This window comes from Mobula hypostoma, chromosome X1, assembly GCF_963921235.1.
Source record: "Mobula hypostoma chromosome X1, sMobHyp1.1, whole genome shotgun sequence".
In the NCBI taxonomy this organism is placed as follows: Eukaryota; Metazoa; Chordata; class Chondrichthyes; order Myliobatiformes; family Myliobatidae; genus Mobula; species Mobula hypostoma.
Window position 1 is genome coordinate 54,449,660 of NC_086128.1, and position 25,211 is coordinate 54,474,870.

At 43.9% G+C, this 25,211-nt stretch overlaps 1 protein-coding gene across 2 annotated transcripts in view; it reads left to right on the top strand.

Annotated features, from left to right (window-relative positions):
• cacnb1 (calcium channel, voltage-dependent, beta 1 subunit) overlaps nt 1-25,211 on the top strand; it is a 374,637-nt gene that overhangs the window by 254,345 nt on the left and 95,081 nt on the right. For both annotated transcript variants that reach the window (XM_063038057.1, XM_063038058.1), the window contains exons 3-4: nt 17,936-18,055; nt 20,257-20,379. In XM_063038057.1, the coding sequence (XP_062894127.1) occupies nt 17,936-18,055; nt 20,257-20,379 (243 nt within the window). The remainder of the gene's footprint in view (nt 1-17,935; nt 18,056-20,256; nt 20,380-25,211) is intronic.

Sequence of the window (25,211 nt, forward strand, 5' to 3'; positions counted from 1 at the left end):
AAATTAACAAATAATAAGTTGCATTTACAGCATAAGTTAAAAAGTAAACGGTAAAATGCTATTGGCATTTCATATGTTATGCGACCTGGGTGGTGACAGGGAGTTTAGTCGTCTCACAGCCTGGAGGGAGAAGCTGTTTCCCATCGGAACAGTCCTGGTCCTAATGTACGGTACCTCCTGCCTGATGGTACGGTGGGGGTGGGTGGAGGGGGTGGTCAAAGAGATTGTTGGATTGATGGGAGGGATCATTAACAATGCTAAGGGCCCTGTGTGCACAGTGCTCTGGATAAATATCTTGGATGGGTTGAAGAGAGACCCCGATGATCTTCTCAGCAGTCATCACGATCCTTCTGGGGCCTTGCGGTCAGATACCTTGCAATTCCTGTACCAGTTGGTGATGCAGCTAGTCGGTATACTCTGTAAAAATTGGTTAGAATAGAGGGTGGGGGTGTGGCGGGGTGGCAAGGCATCACCTCAGTCTCCTCAGGAAGTGGAGATGCTGCTGTGCTTTATTGACTAAAGAGCTAGTGTTGAGGGACCAGGTGAGATCGTCCATTATGTACACTCCTAGAAACTTGGTGCTCCTAGTTCACTCCACAGAGGAGCCGCTTGTGTGCAGTGACAAGTGGTCAGCCTGCACCTTCATAACATCTGCAATTTTCTCTTTGGTCTTGTCTACATTGAGACTCCAGTTATTGAGGTGCACCATTCTAACAGCCGCTCTACCTCCTCCCCGTGCACCATCTCATCATCGTTGTTGAGGCCAACCACTGTTGCGTCAACAGCAAACTTGATGATTCGCTTGGAACTGAATTTAGCAGTACAGTCACCTGTCAGCACATGCTGAGCATGAAGCTGGTGCTCAGCATGATGGAGCTAGAGATGTTGCTGCCAACACGGACTGACTGTGGCCTTTCTGTCAAGAAGTCCAGGATCCAGTTACAGAGAGAGGTGTTGGGGCCCAATGTGGAGAGTTTACCGACCAGCTTCTGAGGAGTGATCATATTAAGTGCCGAGCCAAAGTTGATAAATAGTGTTCTGGCCTATGAGGCACCATTTTCCAGATGGGACAGGACGGAGTGGAGTGCATAGGCTATGGCATCGTCACTGGACCAATCTGAGCGACAAGCGAACTGGAAAGGGTTCAATGTAACAGGAAGATGGGAATTAATGCAATTCATAACCAGCCACTCAAAGCACTTCTGTACCGCTGAGGTCACAGCCACTGGATGGTAGTCATTAAGGCAGGCTACTGTTAACCTTTTGGGCACTGGGATGATGGTGGTTGCCATGAAGCGTGGGAGGACAGTAGACTGTTCTGGAGAGATGTTGAAAATGTCTATTAGAACTCCTGTGGACAATTCTGATTTGATGGAGACAGACGTGAAAGCACAAAGGAACATCTGGAGAAATTTCTGAAACGCTCGTTCGCAGCTGTCGTTACTGTGTGGTCGGGAATCTTCCAGAGGGAAGGCCTCAAAATCCCTGGCTTTGCTTGCTGTTGGCGATCGAGATTGAGGTCGAATCGTTCGGACAGAGATGGCACTCAGTACTCGGTGTCGGACAGCTGATTCGGAGGCTCGAAGTTTTCGGATGACTCAGAGACGGATTGTGGTCGGGCATGGCAGGGAGAGTTTTTCTTCCTTCTCCCATCTGCGTGAGATGTGGGACATTTGAGAGACTTTGAACTTTTTACTGTGCTCATGGACCTCTTCATCAAGTTATGGTATTGTTACACTGTTGTAACTATATGTTATAATTATGTGGTTTTGTCAGTTTTTTCAGTCTTGGTCTGTCCTGTGTTTTGTGATATCACACCGGAGGAAATACTGTATCATTTCTTAATGCATGCATTACTAAATGACAATAAAAGAGGACTGCATGTCTTCATAATCTAATCTAATCTGTTAACTAGGCTGCACAGTCCCTCAGCACCTGACTAGGTATGTTATCAGGCCCTGCAGTTTTTACATGGTTTGACCCTGGCTAGAGTCTCCCTCACATCAGCTGTGGCCAGACAGAATGCCAGCCTCTTGGTGGGGGACGGTGGTCGTACCATGCATTGAACTGTGTAAAAGGCATTCAGCCTATCTGGATGGACTTGTAGTTCATTATGGTCTGAATTCCCTGCCACATGCACATTGTGTCTCTGGTGTCACAGATATGGCTGCATGTGCTTTGTGAATAATCATGTTTTGTCTTCCCGATTGCGCATGAAAGCGCAGCGCTTGCTGATTTGAGAGCTGTCTAATCCCCCAACCTGAAAGCAGAATCCCAATCTCTCAGCAGTGCCCAGACCTCTGCTGTCAACCATGGCTTTTGATTTGCCCTCACAGATAGTAAAATAATGGTGACATTCTCACTTTTCTATATAGCCAGTCACAGACTCCCCCATATTCATTCACGTTAATGTGATGGCCATAAGTAGCCAGCTTCCTGAACATGTTCCAGCAGGTGTGGGGATACATTACTGGAAGTTAGAGAAGTCGATGTTCATGCCATCAGATGGTGGTTACCCAGACAGAATATGAGGTGTTGCACCTCCAAACTGAGAGTGGCCTCATCATGACGGTGAAGAAGGGCACGGACTGATGTGTCAGAATGTGGATAGGAAGCAGAATTAAGATGGGTGGCCGCAGGGAAATCTCATCTTTTGTGGTCGACAGGGCAAAGGTGCTCAATGTAGCAGTCCTATTTACATGAAAGAACAGAATTAACAAAAAAAAAGTCCATTTCAGTGTAAAGGAATCAAAGTGGTCAACATGCTGAGCCCTGCTGAAGGGTCTTGGCCCAAAACTCTTTTCCAGAGACGTTGCCTGGCCTGCTGAGTTCCTCCAGCATTTTGTGTGTGTTGCATAATGTTGCTAAACTGTATTTTTTGCCAGTTAGTTCAAGAACTTAATGGTTGAAGGGAATTTGCAAGTTGCTGTTTTTAAACCTGGTGGTGTAATACTTAGGGCTTCTGTACTTCCTGCCCGATGGTTTGCACTTGGCCATTTCACTGAACAATCACATATATATATACAGTAGGTGATTATATAAAAATACAAACAAGCGTAAGAAAGTTAAACTACAAGAAAAACAGCAATTGTACAGCCCAGTCCAATAGGCTTCTCTTGATTATTTCATCAACATAATCATTTCCTTCTGTGTAATCTCCAACCCCTTTTATTCCATAAGACCATAGACCATAAAACAGAATTAGGCCATTCAGTATTGAGGCTGCTCTGCGATTCCATTATTGTTGACTTATTATCCCATTCAGCACCTTTCTTATGCCTTCTTGCGGTAATCTTTGACGCCCTTACTAACCAAGAACCTATCAACTTTTGCTTTAAATATACTGTACACAGTAACTTGGCCTCCACAGCCATCTGTAATAATGAATTCTACAGATTCGCCCCCCGCCTCTGGCCAAAGAAATTTGTCCTCACCTCTGTTCTAAAGGAACATCCTTGGATTCTGAGGCTGTACCCACTGGTCCTAACTCGCCCACTATTGAAAACATCCACTCCATGTCCACTCCATCTAGGCCTTTAAGTATTTGCTAGGTTTCAGTGAGATTCCCATCCCCCCCCCCGCCATTCTTCAAAACTCCAGTGAGTTTGCCTTTTTCCAACATATGTTGTTTTTCAGTAGTGTCACTTACCGATCTACATACCCCACAAACAAAAGGGATTGGTCAATAATCTGTAAAGGCTTTGAAATCCCACACACAGCATTCTTAAAGCAAAATTAATAGATTAGGTCATTAAGTTTTAAGCCATTCAGTGAATTATGAGCAATGGGGTTAGGGCAGAGCAGCAGTAAATTAGGAGCCATGATCTTATTGAATGTTGTAGAAGACGCAAGAATAGGATGTATCTGATTCTGTTTCCTGTGTCCTGGAATATTGAAATCTATTGCTTGCACAGAACTTAATTGGCTTAAAAAAAAGGTATGTCAAGATAGATGGGGATCTTAGTGCAAATTAATAGATTAAGACCTATCCATTCAGGGGTGTTTGTTTGTTTTAATTGATTAAAACCAATTAAATTCTAGCTCAAATAATAGGGCAGAAACACACCATTGTCCTAAACTTTAGCAGAACCAAATTTCAAAAGCAGAACACAACTCATAGCTGTTTCAAAGTTCAAGGTGAATTTATTATCTAAGTATGTACATGTCACCATACACTACCTTGAGAGTTATTTTCTTGCAGGCATTCACTGTAGATACAAAGAAACAGAATAAAACCAATGAAAAAATACACACAAAAAACGGACAAAGCAGCCAATGTGCAAAATATGACAAATTGCGCAAATACAAAAAGTAAAACAAGATAATAAATAAATAATATCGATAACATGAGTTGTAGAGTCCTTGAAAGTGAGTCCATAGGTTGTGGTTCAGTTCAGTGTTGATGTGAGTGAATTTTGATGCAAGCAACTGAGGGCAAAATTCCCTTCCATTGCGTTTTCTTCGACACCTTCTTCAAACACCAGTATTTAAAATTACATATCTTATTGGCAGCGAGAGTAGGCTAACGACTTGGGTGGGCCAATTGGAGCCAGATGAGACTCATAAGAATATGTCCAATCAGAGCTGGTAGTCCTGGGGCATCATGGTTGCTGTCATATGATTGGCTGTCAAAAATAGTGCCATATTTAAGTCACGTATCTGGCTTCACCCAACAACACTGTGGAACAAAGGAGGAACAAAACTGTGTGATCTCAAGTCATTGTCGTTAAATCTTATAACTCCAAAACATAAAACTTAATTCAAAGAAAAACATGGTAGTCTGGGATGCGGGCACTTAGTTTCATTTTACTTTAGTAAGCCATGCACTTATGATGTGATGTGGTGGCATAATGACATATGCCATTCACATACTTTTTCATATAACCCAAAATGAATTATGCAAACAAAGAATGCTTAATCAAACAACATGTTTACAATATTACTCAAATATTACAGAAATGTTAAATATATAACACTTCTCCCTGCTTAGCTACAAACTCCAACTCAATATAGAATGCATTTCAACTCAAATATGTAACATATTGCTCTCCAATCATCTATATATAGTGGTTCTGACAGCTCTGGACAGCTTTCTTTACAATTGACTCTGCTGTCCTCAACTGATCGATATGTCGTCTCCAGATGACATCAGACATAATTTCCACAGTGTAGGAGAGTGGTCTCGTTCTGTCCTTAATTTTTCCAAGTACCCACTTTTGATCCCCTCTGTAGTCCCTCACCAGGACTGCCTGTCCAGAAGTGAAACATTGAACCTCCTTGTTGAGGAGCCCTCAATTTTTCTCAGTTGTTTGTCCTGCATAATCCTTCTGAGATTGGGTTTGAGGAGATCCAAGCATGAGACAAGGGATGGCAATGCTGGTGAGTTGTTGGTTGTGGAGTGTGCTACATTGTGATATGCAAGGTTGTAAGGAGGAAATTGAAGAGCTTTTGATTCAGTGTCAGTGTAGTGTGTTCTGCTGACATTGCTCACAGTGCATTCCTTATACTTGGACAAATCTTTCTACCAAGCCGTTTGTAACTAGGTGAATGGGGCAGATGTAACGTGTCTTATTCCATTCATTTTCAGGAATGACTGAAACTGTTCTACAACAAACTGTGGTCCATTGTCACTGACTAAGTGTTCTAAAACATCAGCTCTTGAGAAGAAGCTTCTCAACATATCATCAGTGTGCGAGCCTGGAGTGGAGACTATTGGAATCACTTCTGTCCACTTTGAAGCTGCATTCACTCCTACCAAGAAATTTGTGCTCACGGATGGTCTTGCAAAATCCACATGAATCCTCTGCCAGGGCAATGCAGACCATTCCCAGGGATGGAGAGGTGCAGCTGTTGGCATCTTCTGGATGTGTTGTCATCCTGAACAGTGCATAGCAATCTGCTCGAGCTGCTGATCGATCTCAGGCCACCAAAGCTTTGAGCCAATGCTTTCATTTTGACCATGCCTAGATGAGTGACATGTACAGTAGCTCCTCCAACACTTTAGCTCTCAGCTTAGATGGTACAACATTTCTCAATCCCCACATAAAGCAACCCTGTCATGAGGAAGTTCATTCTGGCATTGGTAAAAATAGGGGAACAGGGATTTCTGCTGCATTTTCCAGCCATCTTGGGTGGCCATGTAGACATGAGACAGAGTGGGGTCTTTTCTGGTTTCCCTTTGGATCATCTGCTTTAGTAGGGAGACTTTTGATTTGCATTAGGAAGAACATGTCAAGAGCAGTGACCTCTTCTGTAAATGTTTCAGTTATTTCCTTTTCCAAGGATAAACGGGACACTCCATCAGCATTTTCATGATTAGTCATCTTCCTGAATTTAACCTTGTTAATGTGTTCTCTAAGAAACAGAGAACATATCTGTATTTGTGTTGCTGCTGTTAGTAGAACACCCTTGTGTGGATTGAAAATGGACACTAGGGGTTGAAGATCAGTAACAAGAGTAACTTTCTCCCATACAGGTACTGATTGAAACATTTTACACCTCAAACCAAACTCAAGGCCCCTCTGTCATTCTGTGCAATTTTTCTCTGCAGCAGTAAGGGAATGTGATACAAAGGATATGGGGCATTCACTTCCATCACTCATAAATGTGACATGACTGCACCTATACCATAAGGCGAAGCATCACAGGCAAGCTTCGCTGGATGATGTGAATCATGATGTGTGAGTAGTGACTGACATCACAATTTCCTTTGTCTTTTGGAAAGCTACCTCACACTGCTTTGTCCATTGTCATTTCTTCCCGATCTGTAGTAAAGAGTTCAAAGGGTGGAGCACAGTAGCCAGGTTAAGCAGGAACCTGTTGTAGTAATAGACAAATCCTAAGAAGGACCACAACTGTTACACATCCCTTAGCCTTGTGGCATCCACCACTGCTTGAATTTTCTCAGGACACTTGTGTAATTCTTGTGCATCAATGGTGTGACTACTGTAAGTGATACTTGGTTTAAAGAATTCAGACTTGTTGCATTGTGCTCTTTCTAACACTGTCTTGAGATTTTGGAGATGTTCCTTGTCATCGTCACCGGTAACAATCATGTCATCAAGGTAACACTGAGTGCCTGTGAGCCTTGCAGCATCTGGTCCATGGCTTTCTGCCAGAGTGCAAGTGCAGTTGCTACTCCAAAAATAAGCCTATTGTAGCGATAAAGCCCTTTGTGAGTGTTTCTGGTGAGAAACACTTTGGACTATTCTTCCATCTCCATTTGCAGGTAGGCTTCTGCTAAATCCACTTTGCTGAAGTGTTTTCCTGCAAAAATATCCTCTATATTGTGTAGAGGGTATTGATCTACATTCAGTATTGGGTTGATAGTGACCTTAAAATCACCACAGATCCTGGCAGATCAATTCTTCTTGGCCACTGGGGCCACTGGTGTTGCCCATGGGTTCTACTCAACCTTGGAAAGAGTTCCTCCAGCCCTCATGCGATCCAGCTCACTGGCTACTTTACCATGGATTGTATAAGGAAACAGACAGGCTTTGTAAAACTAAGGTATGACATTTTCATTTTGCACTATTTTATTCTTGATATGTTTAAGTTTTCCATTGCCATCCTTGAACACTGCAATGGCATCATCCAGTACCTATTTTTATTCACTTTCAATTGTCTCTATTGAAGGGGATGTGGCATGCAAATGGTGGATGGATCTCCAATCAAGTTGCTGTTGTCTCAGCCACTCATGACCCCCACAATGGTGGCCCTCCTATTTTTACCACATACGAGCCCAATGTGGCTTGTTGGTTATTGTATTTCACTGCTACGAATGTCATTCCCACAGGAGTTACCATTTCTCCAGTATAAGTTCTTGGTTGGATATCTTCAGGCTTCAGTTCAGTATCTCTGAAATTCCGTTCAAATGCATTTTGTGCAATGACTGAACAGCCGAGCCAGTGTCCGATTCCATTTTAATTAATTTGCCATTTACTTCTGGTGTAAGCCATATTACTTGTTAGTTTTCATGTTGTATATCTCAAGGCTATCCGATCCTGTGTCACTCTCATCATTATCAGATTTTTCATCAACAGCATGTAAATTAGTGCTCTTTTTGAAACTACAACTTGACTTCTTATCTTTTTCTCTTCCCTGTGCAGTCTGCAAGTTTTGCCTTTAAATCTATCTTGGTCTGGTGTACATGAGCCCCTGCCACAATGGTAACACAATTTATTCAGGCATGCGGGTTTCTGTTTAGACATTGCAATTTTGTTCACCGCTCACTCTCATGCCTGAATGCAACTCAATTGTGTCTCTGGCTGCTGTTTCCATTGGTACAGCAATTTCAACTGTTCTTTTAAGAGTAAGTTGTACTTCAGTTAGGAGCCATTTTTGAATATTTTCTTGTAAGTTTCCACAAACTAAATAATCATTCAGTGCATCATTGTGCCCATTACTGAACTGACAATGTTCGGAAAATTTCTTCACTTCAGCCATGTAAGCTGAAATGGAGTCCCCTTTCTTTTGATTTCTCTTATGAAATCTAAAGTGTTCTGCAAATAACAATGGTTTTGGTTTTAAATATTCCTGCATTACATTCACAATATCAGCAAAATTCATTGTGGCTGGTTTGATTGGAGCAGTTAAACTTCTAAGCAAACCGTATGCTCTTCCATCAATAATACTCAGCACATCTGGTATTCATTTCTCATTGGCTATTCCATTTGCTTTAAAATACTACTAAATTCACTCAATATACATCACCCCAGTTATCTTTTGTGAACATGTCAATCTCTCACACGTCACTGTGTTCTTCTGCACATCACTGTTGTAATGCGTGGGTTATTTGAGTTACTGTGGCCTTCCTGTTAGCTTGAGCCAGTCTTGCCATGCTTGTCTGACCTCTCTCATTAACAAAGCATTTTCACCCACAGAACTGATGCTCACTGGGTGTTCTTGTTTTTCACACCATTCTCTGTAAACTCCAGAGACTGTTGTGTGTAAAAATCCCAGGAGATCAGTGGTTTCTGAGACACTCAAACCATCCCATCTGGCACTAACAATCATTCCACAGTCAATATCACTTGAATCACATTTCTGCCCCATTCTGATGTTTGGTGTGAACAACAACTAAATCTCTTGACCATGTCTGCATGGTTTTACGCATTGAGTTACTGCCACATGATTGCCTAATTAGATATTTGCATTACCTGTATACCTAATAAAGTGGCCAATGAGTGTCGAAATGGCTGTGATAAAAAACTAGTTTAAATCAAACCTGTCTGTACTGTGCTACATATCAAGTTCATCTTGTTGGCAGCCATACAGTGAACAGCTGTATTGTCTCAATGGTGTGACTGCAATCTGGCACCCTTACAATAGAGCTGTAGTGGCAGGTCACCCTCCCATAGAGAGGATTTCCGTCAGTAACCCATAGCGGTTCCGACAGGACTCAGAACCGATCATAATTTTTAAAAGGGAATAAAGTAGATTGAGAGACCAGAGAGAAGAAATGAAGTAAATGGTCAACACATTCAAATTGCTGGAGGAATTCAGCAGGTCAGGCTGCACGTATGGATGGAAATGAACAGTCAACATTTCAAGCCAAAACCTCTCATCAGACCTTGAAAGGAAGGGGAGTGGAAGCCAGAATAAGAGGGAAGGGGAGGGAGAGGAGTATAAGCTGACAGGTGATAGGTGAGAGCAGGTGAGTAAGAAGGTGGGTGTGTGGGGAGAGAGGAAGAAGTAAGAAGCTGGGAAATGATGGGTGGAAAAGGCGAAGGACTGAAGAAGGAATCTGATCAGAGTGGGCCATGGAAGAAAGGGAAGGAGGAGGGGAACCAGAGGGAAGTGATGTGCAGGTGAAGAGAAGAGAAGACGTTAGTGGGTAACCAGAATGGGAATAGAGAAAGAGAAAACAGGGAGTGGGAGAAATGACCAGAAGTTAGCAAAATCATGCTCATGCATTCAGGTTGGAGGTACCCAGATGGAATAAGAGGTATTACTCCTGCAACCAGAGTTCGGTCTCAACTTGTCAGTAGAGGAGGCTATGGACCAACATGTCAGATTAGGAATGGGAAGTCGAATTGAAATGTGTGGCCACCAGGAAATCCTGCCTTTTGTGCCAGATGGAGCAAAGTTGCTCGACAAAGTGGTCCCCCAATCTGTTGGTTCTCACTGATGTAGAGGAGGCCACACCAGGAGCACCAGATACAGTAGATGATCCCGATAAACTTGCAGGTAAATTGTTGCCTTACCTAGGACTGTTTGGGGCCCTGAATGGTAGTGAGGGAGGTGGAGTAGGGACAGGTGTGGCACTTGTCCTGCTTGCCCTTGGTGCATGGTCACCGCTTCTTGAGAGCTGGATTAGCGATGGATCAAAGACCGCCTCTTCACTGTGTCTTTTTTGATCAGTGTGAGGGAAGGGGTGCCTTGTTTGCTTTTAAATTCAGTCATGGGATGTGGACAACCCCACAATGCAAGTGTCTTTTGTCTAATACCCTGGACCCCTGCCTGAGCTGAGGAGTTAGTTTACAATCAATTGCATTGATATGTCGAGTCACATGGAGGCCTCCATTGGTCGGGGTCGACCATAGATATCGCATCCTCGTTGTCTACATGATCTGCAAGCCAGGGCACTACAATATGGCGAGCAAGCTGTTGCTCATGCAGCAGGCTCCCCATCTCCATGCAGCTGATAATCCAAAGGAACAGCAGACACTGACACAGTTTGGCACCAGCAGCGTTGTAGGAGTTACCAGTCAGATTTGAGCTGAATGTAAGACTGCCTAAGAGAGTCCAGCTCCGGAATTTTCCTTTGAAGCCTTCCCCATGAGTGGATAAGACAGCAGAGTTTCGAGATCAGAGCTTTCCTTCTCCTAGATGAGCTGCCAACCACAGCTGATGAGCCTCATCTGCCCAAAGTGACTGGATTTAAGGTGCCAGTACCTCTCCTTTGCCCCTTTTCCTATCAGTTGAAACGGTTCCACCGGGCTTAGTAACTAAGCCACATATGAAGGCCAAGAGCTGTCAGAGGCTATTTGAGATGCATGCCATTTGGAGCTTATCCCCACTACCACATCCAGCTATAACAACCTTAAGGAGATACAACCATAAGACCATAAAACATTGGAGCAGAAATAGACCATTCAGCCCATCCGGTTTGCTCCATAATTCTATCATGGTTGATTTATTATCCCCGTCAACTCCATTCCCCCATCTTCTCTCCATAACCTTTCACATCCTTACTAATCAAGAATCTATCATCCTCCACTTTAGATATAGCCAATGACTTGACCGCCACAGCCGTCTGTAGCAATGAATTCCACAGATTCACACTCTGGCTGGGATTCACACTGAGCAACACTAGTGATGGAGATGAGTTTGAATGACAACATAGACAACATTAATCTCTTGATTAATGTTACCAAAACTAGAAGTTCCAGACTTACAACATAACTGCATTGAAATTCCTCAGCTGTTGTGAAAAGTTTGTAACTTTGGTCAATGGTCCAAGACTGTGGCTGCCAGTACTTGACTCCCACAATTAGAACATTGTACAACAAGGAAATATAAACACTATCATGAGGCACAATATTTTTGGGTGTTACGTGCTGTGTTTATTTTAAGAAACCCAAATCATGTCACTTGGATGAATTAAGCATTTGTAGCAGTTAGCATAACTCTTTATAACACCAGAAGCCCGGGGTTCAATTCCTGCCACTGTCTGTAAGGAGTTTGTACGTTCTCCCAGTGTCCGTATTGGTATCAATGGACATATGTCTCTCCCACATGATAGCAGTGCACCATGTTCTCACCATAGTTCGAAACACCTCTCAGTTTCCTAAACTCAAGAGAACAAATGCCCAAGTTGTTCAGTTGTAGCTGAAAGAACTTTTCAAAGTTCAAAGCTCAAAATAAATTTATTATCAAAGTGTGTATATGTCACCATATGCAACCCTGCGATTCACAGACATTCGCAGAATAAAGGACTACAATAGAATCAATGAAAAGCTACACACAAACAAAAACTGACAAATAACCAATGTACAGAAGAAGACAATCTATGCAGGTACAAATAAATAAATAAATAATATTGAGAACATGAGTTGTAGAGTCCTCCTTTCTGTAAATTTAAGAGGGTTAAAGTAAATTGCTAATGAAGAAGGGGTTTGTGTTGATTGTTGAGAGGAGGTTAGGGCTGAGCATAAATACTCTCTATTTATATATAATAAATAATGTATATATATAAAATAAAGACTGTGGGTGGTATGGTAATGTAGTGGTTAGCATAGCACTGTAACAGTGCCAGCAACTACCGATCAAGGTTCAATTCCCACCACTGTGTGTAAAAAGCTTCTATGTTCTCCCAGTGACTGCGTGGGTTTCCTCCCACGTTTCAAAGATGTACCGTACAGAGTTAGTCAGTAGTGGGCAGGCTATGTTGGCACCGAAAGCGTGGCGACACTTGCAGGCTGCCCAGCACAATCGTCTCTGATTTGATTTGATGCAAATGACGCATTTCACTGTATGTCTGGATGTACATGTGATAAATAGATCTAATCTTTAAATACTCATCACCTCATGTGCCAGTTATCCTGTTTTAGCTCTGCTTATCCTTCTGCATAATGTCGCATCTGCAGAATGTCCAAAGCTTCTACAGTCAATTAATAACCTTTGAAATGCCATGGTTGTGTTTCCGTACTGAAAGTTGACAGCAGTTTGTGCATAGGAAGCCAACAAAACAGTAATAAACTACGTGACAAGTTAGTCCATCTTTGACAGTACTGAGTGTAAGGCAATTGGCCAAGGCACTGGGAGAAGCTCATCGGAAATGACATGAGATCTTTTACGTTGGTCTCCAAGAGCAAGCCAGTCAGCAGTGTCACATGGAAATCACCACCTGTAATGATGCAGTAGCGCCTGGTAATGCTTACCAGGATTATGGTGGACACTGCCAGCAGCAGGTGTGAAATGAATGCAGTTGTTATATTCTGAGAATGAATAAGGAGCTCCATGGTTGGGTGTGAGTATACTGTCTTGCTTCACACCCCAGTGCCCTTCATTATTGTACAGACTCTTGTCCAAAAATTCTGAAAGGTGCGACAATGTCTTTCAGTTCCAAAGCCAATCTGGGATGAAACTGGACAGAGATCATAGCTGTTTCCACACTACAAAATCGTGTTGGTTTTCCTTAAAGCTAGAACTCACACCTACATCCAATGTAGATTTTTATTCCCTTTCAGGCTACATCCACACTAGACCAGATAATTTTGAAAACGCCAGTTTCGTGTAAAAACTATAGGTGTCCACACCAGGCGTTTTTGAAAATACCTCTGTCCACATTAAAATGGGTACTTGGACAAATCTGCTCCTACTGGGCATGCGCAGGACGCATCTACAGAAAACAAGCCAAAAGGAAACGGTATACTTGGTGTGCGTTTGTCCAGTTACAGACTAGAAAAAGGAAAATGCCAAACGACGGACAGTTGTTGGCTCTCGCGCAGGAGGACTTACAACTAAAAAAAACAAATACTGGAGCGTATGGAGGCAACCAACAGGGAGTTCACGGACAGTATGACCCAGCTGACGACGAACATTGAAAAACTGACTAACTCTGTTGCAAAGGGATTTGCAGTGATGAGGAAGATGATGGCTCCCCCCCAGTACTTTTCACTGCCACAATACCAGCCTCACAGCCACGACAATAGCTACACATACGGACACACAGACCCCCTGGTGGCCCCACCAACATCTTCCCCACTCCCACAGAGGGGTCACCCTGGAAACATTTCCAACAGCCATAGTCTCTTCACCGATGAAAGGGCCGACAGGTTTTTAAAACCTCCGGTTACCCCGTACACACTACAACGCCCAACCGGCGTTTTCAGATTTAAGCATTCTGGAGAGCGTTTTAGAAAAGCTTCATTTTCGAGGGAGGAAGATGCTGTTTCAGTGTGGACGGAGGGTCAAAACAAAGAGAAAAGGCTTCAGTTACGGATTTATCCGGTCTAGTGTGGATATAGCCTCAGTCACCCAACTCACCATGTTAGACTTCATTTAATTACAGAGCTCCATTTAGTCATTTGATTTCTGGGCTGAGGTTGGCTGGCAAACAACTTTTTCACTCCTCATGTCCTCTGCTCTGCTCAGTAACACAATATTCCTTTTATGAGGCGCTACTGAGTCTGGCCATTAGAGGAATTGAATGAAATTCATTTTGGAAAAAAATAATAAAAAGATTTGAAAAGAAAGAAATGGGGTAAGAAAATGGTGCTGTGATCTTGTTGAATGGCAGAGCAGATTCAAGGAGTCTTTTGACTTACTCTTTCTGCTGTTAACAGGATTGAAATGAATCTTCCCTGCTCTCCTCCAGTCCATACCCTGAAAAACAAAAAAACACACACACTCCCTCACACATTCACTCAGTCAAACACACGTATACACACACACGCATATGCACACTCACCCACACACACATATACACACTCACCCACACACACATATACACAGACACACAGACACACACACACACACACACTCACAGACACACACGTGCACACACACACAGCCACATGCACACACACGCACACACACAGACACGCTCACACACACATGCGCACTCACACATGCATACACACACACACTCACATACACACAGACACACACATAGACATACTCAGACACACACATGCACACACACAGAACCATACACAGATGTGCACACACACACACGCACACACACACGTGCATACACATACAGATATGTGCACACTCACACACACATACATGCGCACACACAGACACGTGTGCACACACACACACACAGACATGGACACACGCGCACACACACACACACACACACACACACACACACACACACACACATGCACAGACTCAAATTGGGTAAAGCATCTAATAATTGTGAACAATGAGTTAGTACATTCGGGATAACTCTGTAAAATACTCAGGATTAGACTATCCTAAACTCAAATAAAGGATAGTATTGTAACTCATTTCCATGCAAAAATGCAAATTTTCAAATATTTCAATTATTATTTGGACACTTTATCTCTCAATTTGCCTTGTTATGGCCTTGCAACTCAGTGTCTGCCTACACTGCCCTCTCTCTTTAACTGTAACACTTTATTCTGCATTCTTATTGCTTCACTGTGTACTATCTCAATGCAATCTTGTAATGGAATGCTTTATGTGAATAGTATGCAAGACAGGTTTTCAAAGTTCAAAGTAAGTTTATTATCAAACTACATAGATATCACCAAATATAACCCTGAGATTCTATTTCTTGTGGGCATACACAGTAAGTTCTTAATAGTATAATAACTATAATATCCCCGGGACCTGACAGAGTATTCCCTCGGACCTTGAAGGAGACTAGTGTTGAAATTGCGGGGGCCCTGGCAGAATGTCGCTGTCTACGGGTGAAGTGCCGGAGGATTGGAGAGTAGCTAATGTTGTTCGGTTGTTTAAAAAAGGATCAAAAAGTAATCCAGAAAATTATAGGCCGGTAAGTTTAATGTCGGTAGTAGGTAAGTTATTGGAGGGAGTACTAAGAGACAGAATCTACAAGCATTTCGATAGACAGGGACTTATTAGGGAGAGTCAACATGGCTTTGTGCATGGTAGGTCATGTTTGACCAATCTATTGGAGTTTTTCGGGGAGGTTACCAAGAAGGTGATTGAAGGGAAGGCAGTGAATATTGTCTACATGGACTTCAGTAAGGCCTTTGACAAGGTCCCACATGGGAGGTTAGTTAGGAAAATTCAGTCGCTAGGTATACATGGAGAGGTGGTAAATTGGATTAGACATTGGCTCAATGGAAGAAGCCAAAGAGTGGTAGTAGGGGATTGCTTCTCTGAGTGGAGGCCTGTGACTAGTGGTGTGCCACAGGGATCAGTGCTGGGTCCATTGTTATTTGTCATCTGTATCAATGATCTGGATGATAATGTGGTAAATTGAATCAGCAAATTTGCTGATGATACAAAGATTGGAGGTGTAGTAGACAGTGAGGAAGGTTTTCAGAGCCTGCAGAGGGACTTGGACCAGCTGGAAAAATGGGCTAAAAAATGGCAGATGGAGTTTAATACAGACAAGTGTGAGGTATTGCACGTTGGAAGGACAAACCAAGGTAGAACATACAGGGTAAATGGTAAGGCACTGAGGAGTGCAGTAGAACAGAGAGATCTGGGAATACAGATACAAAATTCCCTAAAAGTGGTGTCACAGGTAGATAGGGTTGTAAAGAGAGCTTTTGGTACATTAATCAAAGTATTGAGTATAAGAGCTGGGATGTTATGGTGAGGTTGTATAAGGCATTGGTGAGGCCGAATCTGGAGTATTGTGTTCAGTTTTGGTCATCAAATTACAGGAAGGATATAAATAAGGTTGAAAGAGTGCAGAGAAGGTTTACAAGGATGTTGCCGGGACTTGAGAAACTCAGTTACAGAGTAAGGTTGAATAGGTTAGGACTTTATTCCCTGGAGCATAGAAGAATGAGCGGAGATTTGATAGAGGTATATAAAATTATGATGGGTATAGATAGAGTGAATGCAAGCAGGCTTTTTCCACTGAGGCAAGGGGAGAAAAAAAAACAGAGGACATGGGTTAAGGGTGAGGGGGGAAAGTTTAAAGGGAACATTAGTGGGGGCTTCTTCACACAGGGAGTATGGAATGAGCTGCCAGACGAGGTGGTAAATGCGGGTTCTTTTTTAACGTTTAAGAATAAATTGGACAGATACATGGATGGGAGGTGTATGGAGGGATATGGTCCGTGTGCAGGTCAGTGGGACTAGGCAGAAAATGGTTCGGCACAGCCAAGAAGGGCCAAAAGGCCTGTTTCTGTGCTGTAGTTTTTCTATGGATTCTGTGGTTTCTAATATAATCAATGCAAGACTGCACCGACTTGGGCGTTCAACTAGTGTGCAAAAGACAACATAAAAAAGAATGAAAGAATAATAAATAAGTAAGCAATAAATATCGATAGCCAAAGCCATTTGATAACATCTCACATAAAGTGCTGTGCACTGGATGAGAGCTCAAAAGATTGGGATACTGTGCTTACATGGTTTTGCACTGTATTTTCACACATGTAACAATCATAAACTAACTTACCAATTTGTAAGTGTGAAATCTCCAAGAGGCTTAAGTCCACAACATTTTACATCATTCAAACCAGCACAAGAGATTATAACTGGAGATAGAGCACTCTGTATTTGAAACTCAGAGTTTTGTTTCAGAGGGCAGTTATATATTACTGATGCAGTCATACATAGTATAGAAACAGGCCCATCGCATCTGTGCTGACCATCAAGCAACCATTTAACCACTTTGACACTCATCCCATTTTGTACTCCCTACATTCCCATTACCTCTCCACAGATTCTATCCTTCACACACCCACTAGGACCAGTTACCAGCAGCCAATTAACCCACCAACCTGTATGTCTTTGAGTTGTGGGAGGAAACCAGAATCCCCAGGAGGAGCCACATATGGCCACAAGGAGACTGTGCAAACTCCACACACTGACCTCAACTCTGGACCAATTCCACAACTCACAGGCTCACTTTCAAGGACTGTACAACCTCTGTTCTCAGCGCTTCTTTTATTTGCACAATTAGGCTTCTTTTGAACATTGGTTGTTTGTCGGTCTTTGTTTATCAATAATTTTTCATAAATACTATTCTTTATTTTCCTGTAAATCCCTGCAAGAAAATGACTCTCAAAATAGTATATAGTGACACTTGATAATAAATTTACTTTGGCTATGACAAAGGCAGACATCGGGATTGAACCCAGATTGATAGAGTTGTGAGGTACCAGCTCTGCCAGCTGTTCCAAGGTGCCACTCAAAATGTGCTACTATTGTATCAAAGGATTGGCACTGTGAATGGCAACACATGAGGCAGGGAAGGAGTCCACATGCCGGCAAGATAATAAAAACTGTTTCCTGTGTTTTTCCTGCTCAGGGCTCAGCGGACTCCTACACCAGCCGCCCGTCAGACTCGGACGTCTCTCTGGAGGAGGACAGGGAGGCATTACGCAAAGAGGCTGAGCGACAAGCTTTGGCACAACTTGAGAAGGCAAAGGTAAGATAGACTGGTACTGGCTCACCTGCACTGTGTCATTACAATCTGGCCCAGAGGGAATGCCTGTGGTCCTGACAGCCAACAGTTACTTAGTGAGGCCTAAACACAAGGTCATCAGTCACATATATCAGTTCAAGCAAAGTGAGGACACCTCACCCACCTTCCACTTCGTCCTCTCTTTTGAGCTGGTAAATACTTCCTTTCTGTTTCTCATTTATAGAGCCAAAAGTGGTGAAATGATCTGTGTCAATGGAAAGCAAATCATAGTTGCTCACTGTGTCATGTAACAGTCATGAACCAATTACCAATTTCCAATTACTCTCTGACTTTTCTCCTGCAAGTGTCTCAGGTTTCAAGTGTGTCAAATACTTGCAATCCTATTAAGGTCCACAAATGATGGAAGATAACTAAGATTGTCACGGATATTGTGTTCGTTGAATGATGATTGGTGTTATCAGGGCACATTGCCTTGGCAACTCCTGTTGTGTTCAATTCTCAAGAGCTCTGGCCTGCAAGTTTTCTTGAGAGCTTTTCTGAACTCACATAGCACTCCTTTCTCACTCGTTCAAGATGAGTTGGATTTCCTTTTTGTTCCTCTCTTCTCCCCATCTCCCATCAGGCAGAAGATACAAAAGCCTAAACTCACATACCACCAAGTTCAAGGGTAGCTTCTATCCCACAATTATAAGGTTATTGAATGTTCCACTAATACGATAAGAATCTTATTTTTCTTAATAAGATCGCCTCTCAATTTTCTAAATTGCAAAGTGTACAGGTCTAACCTATTCACCCAGTTCACTGGATCCATTTCAGAGTGATCAGTGTTATATTGGTCAGGATCAGAATTCTAAAAACATCAGACCAAGGAGGAGACATTTTAACAAAGACTATGATAACTATAAGAGCTTTGGTTTGGGCAGGGCTATCAGACCGTTATAAACATTTGTGTAACTTGCCCATGCTTAGTAGGTTCTGTGAGGAACGCACAGTCCCACCATTCCTCTGACAGCAGACTGAAGTTCAACCCAGACCTCAGAACAAAATCTATTGTTTGATTTGCATAAGGTCTGTAAATGGCTGAATGACTATCTGCCATTCACAAGAACGCGCATAGTGTCTGAATATGGATGTGAAATGAGCTGCCAGAAGAAGCGGTTGAGGCAGGTACAATAGTTTCTTTTGGGAAGCACTAGGATAGGTACATGGAGGGATGGGAGATGGGCTAAGAGAGAAATGGACTGGTCGGGCCAAAGGGCCTGTGTCCATGTTACATTGCTCTACGAATCTATGACTCTTTAATTCAGCTCAAATTGATAAGACAAGGGTCTTATTATTCGGTGAAAATCCAATTGCAGTACAATGGCACAGCTAATAGAGTTACTGCCTCACAACAGCTAAGAGTTAGTTCAATGCTGTCCTTGGCTGCTGTCTGTGTAGAGTCTGCACTTTTTTCCTTTTGCCTATCTGGGTTTCCTCTGGATGCACCGATTTCCTCACATATCCCAAAGGTTGGTAGGTTAATCGGTCAATGTAACTTACCCCTAGAGTGTTGGTGAATGGTAGAATCTGGAAGGAATTAGAACATAGAACATTACAGCACAGTACAGGCCCTTTGGCCCATGATGTTGAGCCAACCTTTTAACCTAACCTTAGATCGATGTAACCCTTCCCTCCTGCATGGCCCTCCAATTTTCTCTAATCCCTGTGGCTATCAAAGAGTTTCTTAAATGCCCATAATATATCTGACTCAACCGCCATCCCTGGCAGGGTGTTTCATGCACCCACCACTCTCTGTGCAATGAATTTACCTCTGACTTCCCTCCCATACTTTCCTTCAATCACCTTAAAATTATCGCCCTTTGTATGAGCCATTTCCCCCCTGGGAAAAAAGACAATGCCTATACATTTGGTCCATGCCTCTTATCATCTTGTACACCCCTATCAAATCACCTCCCATCTCATTTGCTCCAGAGAGAAAAGCCCTAGCTCACTCAACCTATCCTCATAAGATGTGCCCTCAAGTCCAGGCAACATCCTCTGCACCCTCTCTAAAGCTTTCACATCCTTCCTCTAACTGAGGAGAAAGGAATGTGGGAATGAAAGAAAAAGGGTTAACACAGGCTTAGTGTAAATGTTCAGCAAAGGTGAATGGGTTAAACCATATGCATCATACATTTAGATGTAATTGTCTGCTTTATTAGACCAAGCCTGTTGCATTTGCTGTTCGAACAAATGTCGGCTACAACCCCAGCCAGAATGATGACGTCCCTGTGCAAGGCATGGCCATCTCCTTTGAATCCAAAGATTTTCTACACATCAAAGAAGTAAGTGCTCTGCTAATTGTATTTTAATTGTTATATTTAATCATTGAAATAATGATATACACAAACACGAGAGATTCTGCAGATGCTAGAAATCCAGAGCAACACACACAAAATGCTGGAGGAACTCGGCAGGTCAGGCAGCATCTAAGGAAAAGAATAAACAGTCAACTTTTCGGGCCGAGACCCTTTATCAAGACCTCTTACCCCTCCCTGGTGAAGGGTCTCAGCCCAAAACATTGACCCTTTATTCCTTTCCGTAGATGTATCTATGTTAGGGGGGAGTATTATTAATTCATGAACATACACCTACTTTATCCCTAAATGCATACTTGTGAAAGTGTTATGCCATTACATTTGAGTTTAAATTAATACAGTATGTGATCATGCATGAATACATATTATTACAATGCATGTGTGTGGGTGCCTACTGTACTAACACATTTGTATGAGGGTGCATACTCTGATAATGCACTTGTGCCTGGGTGTATGATTTGCCTGCACACTTGACATGGGTGTGTGACTTTTTCATGCACTTATGTATATTCAGGTACATAATATCATAATACGTGTACTGTGTCTGTACGTGTGTTCATGTGTCCATGCACTTATGCATGGTCACCTACTTTAATGCATTTTTAAAGAGTACATACTATGTCTGCACAATTCTGAGTGGATATGTACTGTGTCTGCCCTCTTGCGCATGCAGTTATGTAGTGTCCATATAATTCTGCATCATGCATGTCTTCTTAATGCAGTTATAGATGGGTGCATACTCTGTACACTTGTGCATGGGCACATGCCATGATGTGGATGCATATTGTCTTACTGAACATACCTGGCTCATACTGTTTGTATTTGGGTGTATACTTTCTCTATATAATAATGCATTGGTGCATATTCATAGATACAATTATGCACAAGTGTTGCTGAATCCACTTATGCCTGCTTTTATGCTCAAATTGTCCATAAAAGGCTTTTTTTGCAGATTTAAATTGTTTGTGCGTATTTCCATGGGAAGCCTTTCCAGTTGAAAAATTGGACCAAGCACTTCCTGACATAATTTCCTAGCTGTTACTTGTATTCTTGACATTATCAGTGGGCATGGTGCCTAATGTTTGAAGTTGATACAGAACTGTGCAACCTGCAACCTGTGTTTTATCACTAAGGGTTAAATAAGGAGCAAGCCATGCAGAAAAATATCAAGCTGATGGTATTAAACTGTCCCGATGATATCTTGATTTTTTTTTTACCATCTACTCATGTCTGATCCCTACATTACTCATGGTTATATCTGTGTGCCTGTTGTAACTTGTTCCCATAAAGCTATAGAGCACTACATCACAGAAACAGGCCCTTCAGCCAATTTAGCCCGTAATGAACTATTATGCTGCCTTGTCCCTTCTACATGCACGTGGACCATAGTCCTCCTTATTCCTCCCATCCGTGTACTACATGACTACAGACCGGTGGCATTGACCTCACACATCATGAAGACCCTGGAGAGACTTGTTCTGGAGCTGCTCCGGCCTATGGTCAGGCCACACTTAGATCCCCTCCAGTTCGCCCACCAGCCCCGACTAGGAGTTGAGGATGCCATCGTCTACCTGCCGAACTGTGTCTACGCCCACCTGGACAAGCCAGCGAGCACTGTGAGGGTCATGTTTTTTGACTTCTCCAGTGTGTTCAACACCATCCGCCCTGCTCTGCTGGGGGAGAAGCTGACAGCGATGCAGGTGGATGCTTCCTTGGTGTCATGGATTCTTGATTACCTGACTGGCAGACCACAGTACGTGTGCTTGCAACATTGTGTGTCCGACAGAGTGATCAGCAGCACTGGGGCTCCACAGAGGACTGTCTTGTCTCCCTTTCTCTTCACCATTTACACCTCGGACTTCAACTACTGCACAGAGCCTTGTCATCTTCAGAAGTTTTCTGATGACTCTGCCATAGTTGGATGCATCACAAGGGAGATGAGGCTGAGTACAGGGCTACGGTAGGAAACTTTGTCACATGGTGTGAGCAGAATTATCTGCAGCTTAATGTGAAAAAGACTAAGGAGCTGGTGGTAGACCTGAGGAGGGCTCAGGTACCGGTGACCCCGGTTTCTAGCCAGGGGGCAGTGTGGACATGGTGGAGGATTACAAATACCTGGGGATACGAACTGACAATAAACTGGACTGGTCAAAGAACACTGAGGCTGTCTACAAGAAGGGTCAGAGCCGTCTCTATTTCCGGAGGAGACTGAGGTCCTTTAACATCTGTCGGACGATGCTGAGGTTGCTCTACGAGTCTGTGGTAGCCAGTGCAATCATGTTTACTGTTGTGTGCTGGGGCAGCAGGCTGAGGGTAGCAGACACCAACAGAATCAACAAACTCATTTGTAAGGCCAGTGAAGTTGTGGGGATGGAACTGGATTCTCTGATGGTGGTGTCTGAAAAGAGGATGCTGTCTAAGTTGCATGCATCTTGGTCAATGTCTCCCATCCACTACATAATGTACTGCAAACAACAGGAATTCTGCAGATGCTGGAAATTCAAGCAACACACATAAAAGTTGCTGGTGAACGCAGCAGGCCAGGCAGCATCTCTAGGAAGAGGTGCAGTCGACGTTTCAGGCCGAGACCCTTCGTCAGGACTAACTGAAGGAAGAATGAGTAAGTGACCATGGACACCTTCACAGCGATTGCGCAATCACCAACTGCAACTCCAGCCTTGAACTCCAGGCCGGGTCTTTATGTGCTGCGATTGTGACTCCCGTCTCCCCTTCCCCCACCACCACTCTGCAACCCCGACTCCCTCAGATCCCACCGTCAACTCCTGGGCCCTCAGAAGCTCCATCTTCCTCTCACCCCAACCCTCCCCTCTCCATTGACACCCCCAGCCTCCCCCCTTTCCCCTCTGATCCCAGCTCTCATCTGTGCCGGGTCTTTACCATCCCCTCCGACCTTCAACTGTCGGAGGCAGAATGCTCTGTTCTCAGTAAGGACCTCACCTTTGTCCCCCTTCGCCCACACCTCAGCGAGTTCCGCATTCGCCATGATGCGGAACTCTTCTTTCTCCGTCTCCGAGCCTACTTCTTCGGCAAGGACTCTTCCACCCCCACCGATGACCCCTTCTCCCGTCTTCAACCCTCCTCTTCTTCATGGACACCCTGCTCTGGTCTTCTGCCTGCTCTGGATCTCTTTATTGCTAACTGCCGACGGGACATCAACCGTCTCGACTTCACCGCACCTTGTCCCCATTCCAACCTCACTCCTTCGGAACGCTCTGCTCTCCACTCCCTCCGCACTAATCCTAACCTTATTATTAAACCCGCCGATAAGGGGGGTACTGTTGTAGTCTGGCGTACTGACCTCTACCTTGCCGAGGCACAGCGACAACTCGTGGATACCTCCTCTTATTTACCCCTCCATCGTGACCCCACTAAGGAGCACCAGGCCATTGTCTCCCACACTATCACCAACTTTATCCGCTCAGGGGATCTCCCATCCACTGCTACCAACCTTATAGTTCCCACACCCCGCACTTCCCGTTTCTACCTCCTACCCAAGATCCACAAACCTGCCTGTCCTGGCAGACCTATTGTCTCAGCTTGCTCCTGCCCCACTGAACTCGTTTCTGCATACCTCGACAGGGTTTTATCCCCCCTTGTTCAATCCCTTCCTACCTATGTTCGTGACACTTCTCACGCTCTTAAACGTTTGGATGATTTTAAGTTCCCTGGCCCCCACCACTTTATTTTCACCATGGATGTCCAGTCCCTATATACTTCCATCCCCCATCAGGAAGGTCTCAAAGCTCTACGCTTCCTTTTGGATTCCAGACCTAATCAGTTCCCCTCTACCACCACTCTGCTCCGTCTAGCGGAATTAGTCCTTACTCTTAATAATTTCTCCTTTTGCTCCTCCCACTTCCTTCAAACTAAAGTAGCTATGGGCACCCGTATGGGTCCTAGCTATGCCTGCCTTTTTGTTGGCTTTGTGGAACAATCTATGTTCCGTGCCTATTCTGGTATCTGTCCCCCACTTTTCCTTCGCTACATCGACGACTGCATTGGCGCTGCTTCCTGCACGCATGCAGAACTCGTTGACTTTATTAACTTTGCCTCCAACTTTCACCCTACCCTCAAGTTTACCTGGTCCATTTCCGACACCTCCCTCCCCTTTCTAGATCTTTCTGTCTCTGTCTCTGGAGACAGCTTATCCACTGATGTCTACTATAAGCCTACTGACTCTCACAGCTATCTGGACTATTCCTCTTCTCACCCTGTCTCTTGCAAAAACGCCATCCCCTTCAGGATGAGGCTTTTCATTCTAGGACGAGGGAGATGCCTTCCTTTTTTAAAGAAAGGGGCTTCCCTTCCTCCACTATCAACTCTGCTCTTAAACGCATCTCCCCCATTTCACGTACATCTGCTCTCACTCCATCCTCCCGCCACCCCACTAGAAATAGGGTTCCCCTGGTCCTCACCTACCACCCCACCAACCTCCGGATCCAACATATTATTCTCCGTAACTTCCGCCACCTCCAACGGGATCCCACCACTAAGCACATCTTCCCCCCCCCGCCGCATTCTGCAGGGATCGCTCCCTACGCAACTCCCTTGTCCATTAGTCCCCCCCATCCCTCCCCACTGATCTCCCTCCTGGCACTTATCCGTGTAAGCGGAACAAGTGCTACACATGCCCTTACACTTCCTCCCTTACCACCATTCAGGGCCCCAAACAGTCCTTCCAGGTGAGGCAACACTTCACCTGTGAGTCGGCTGGGGTGACATATTGCGTTCGGTGCTCCCGATGTGGCCTTTTATATATTGGCGAGACCCGACGCAGA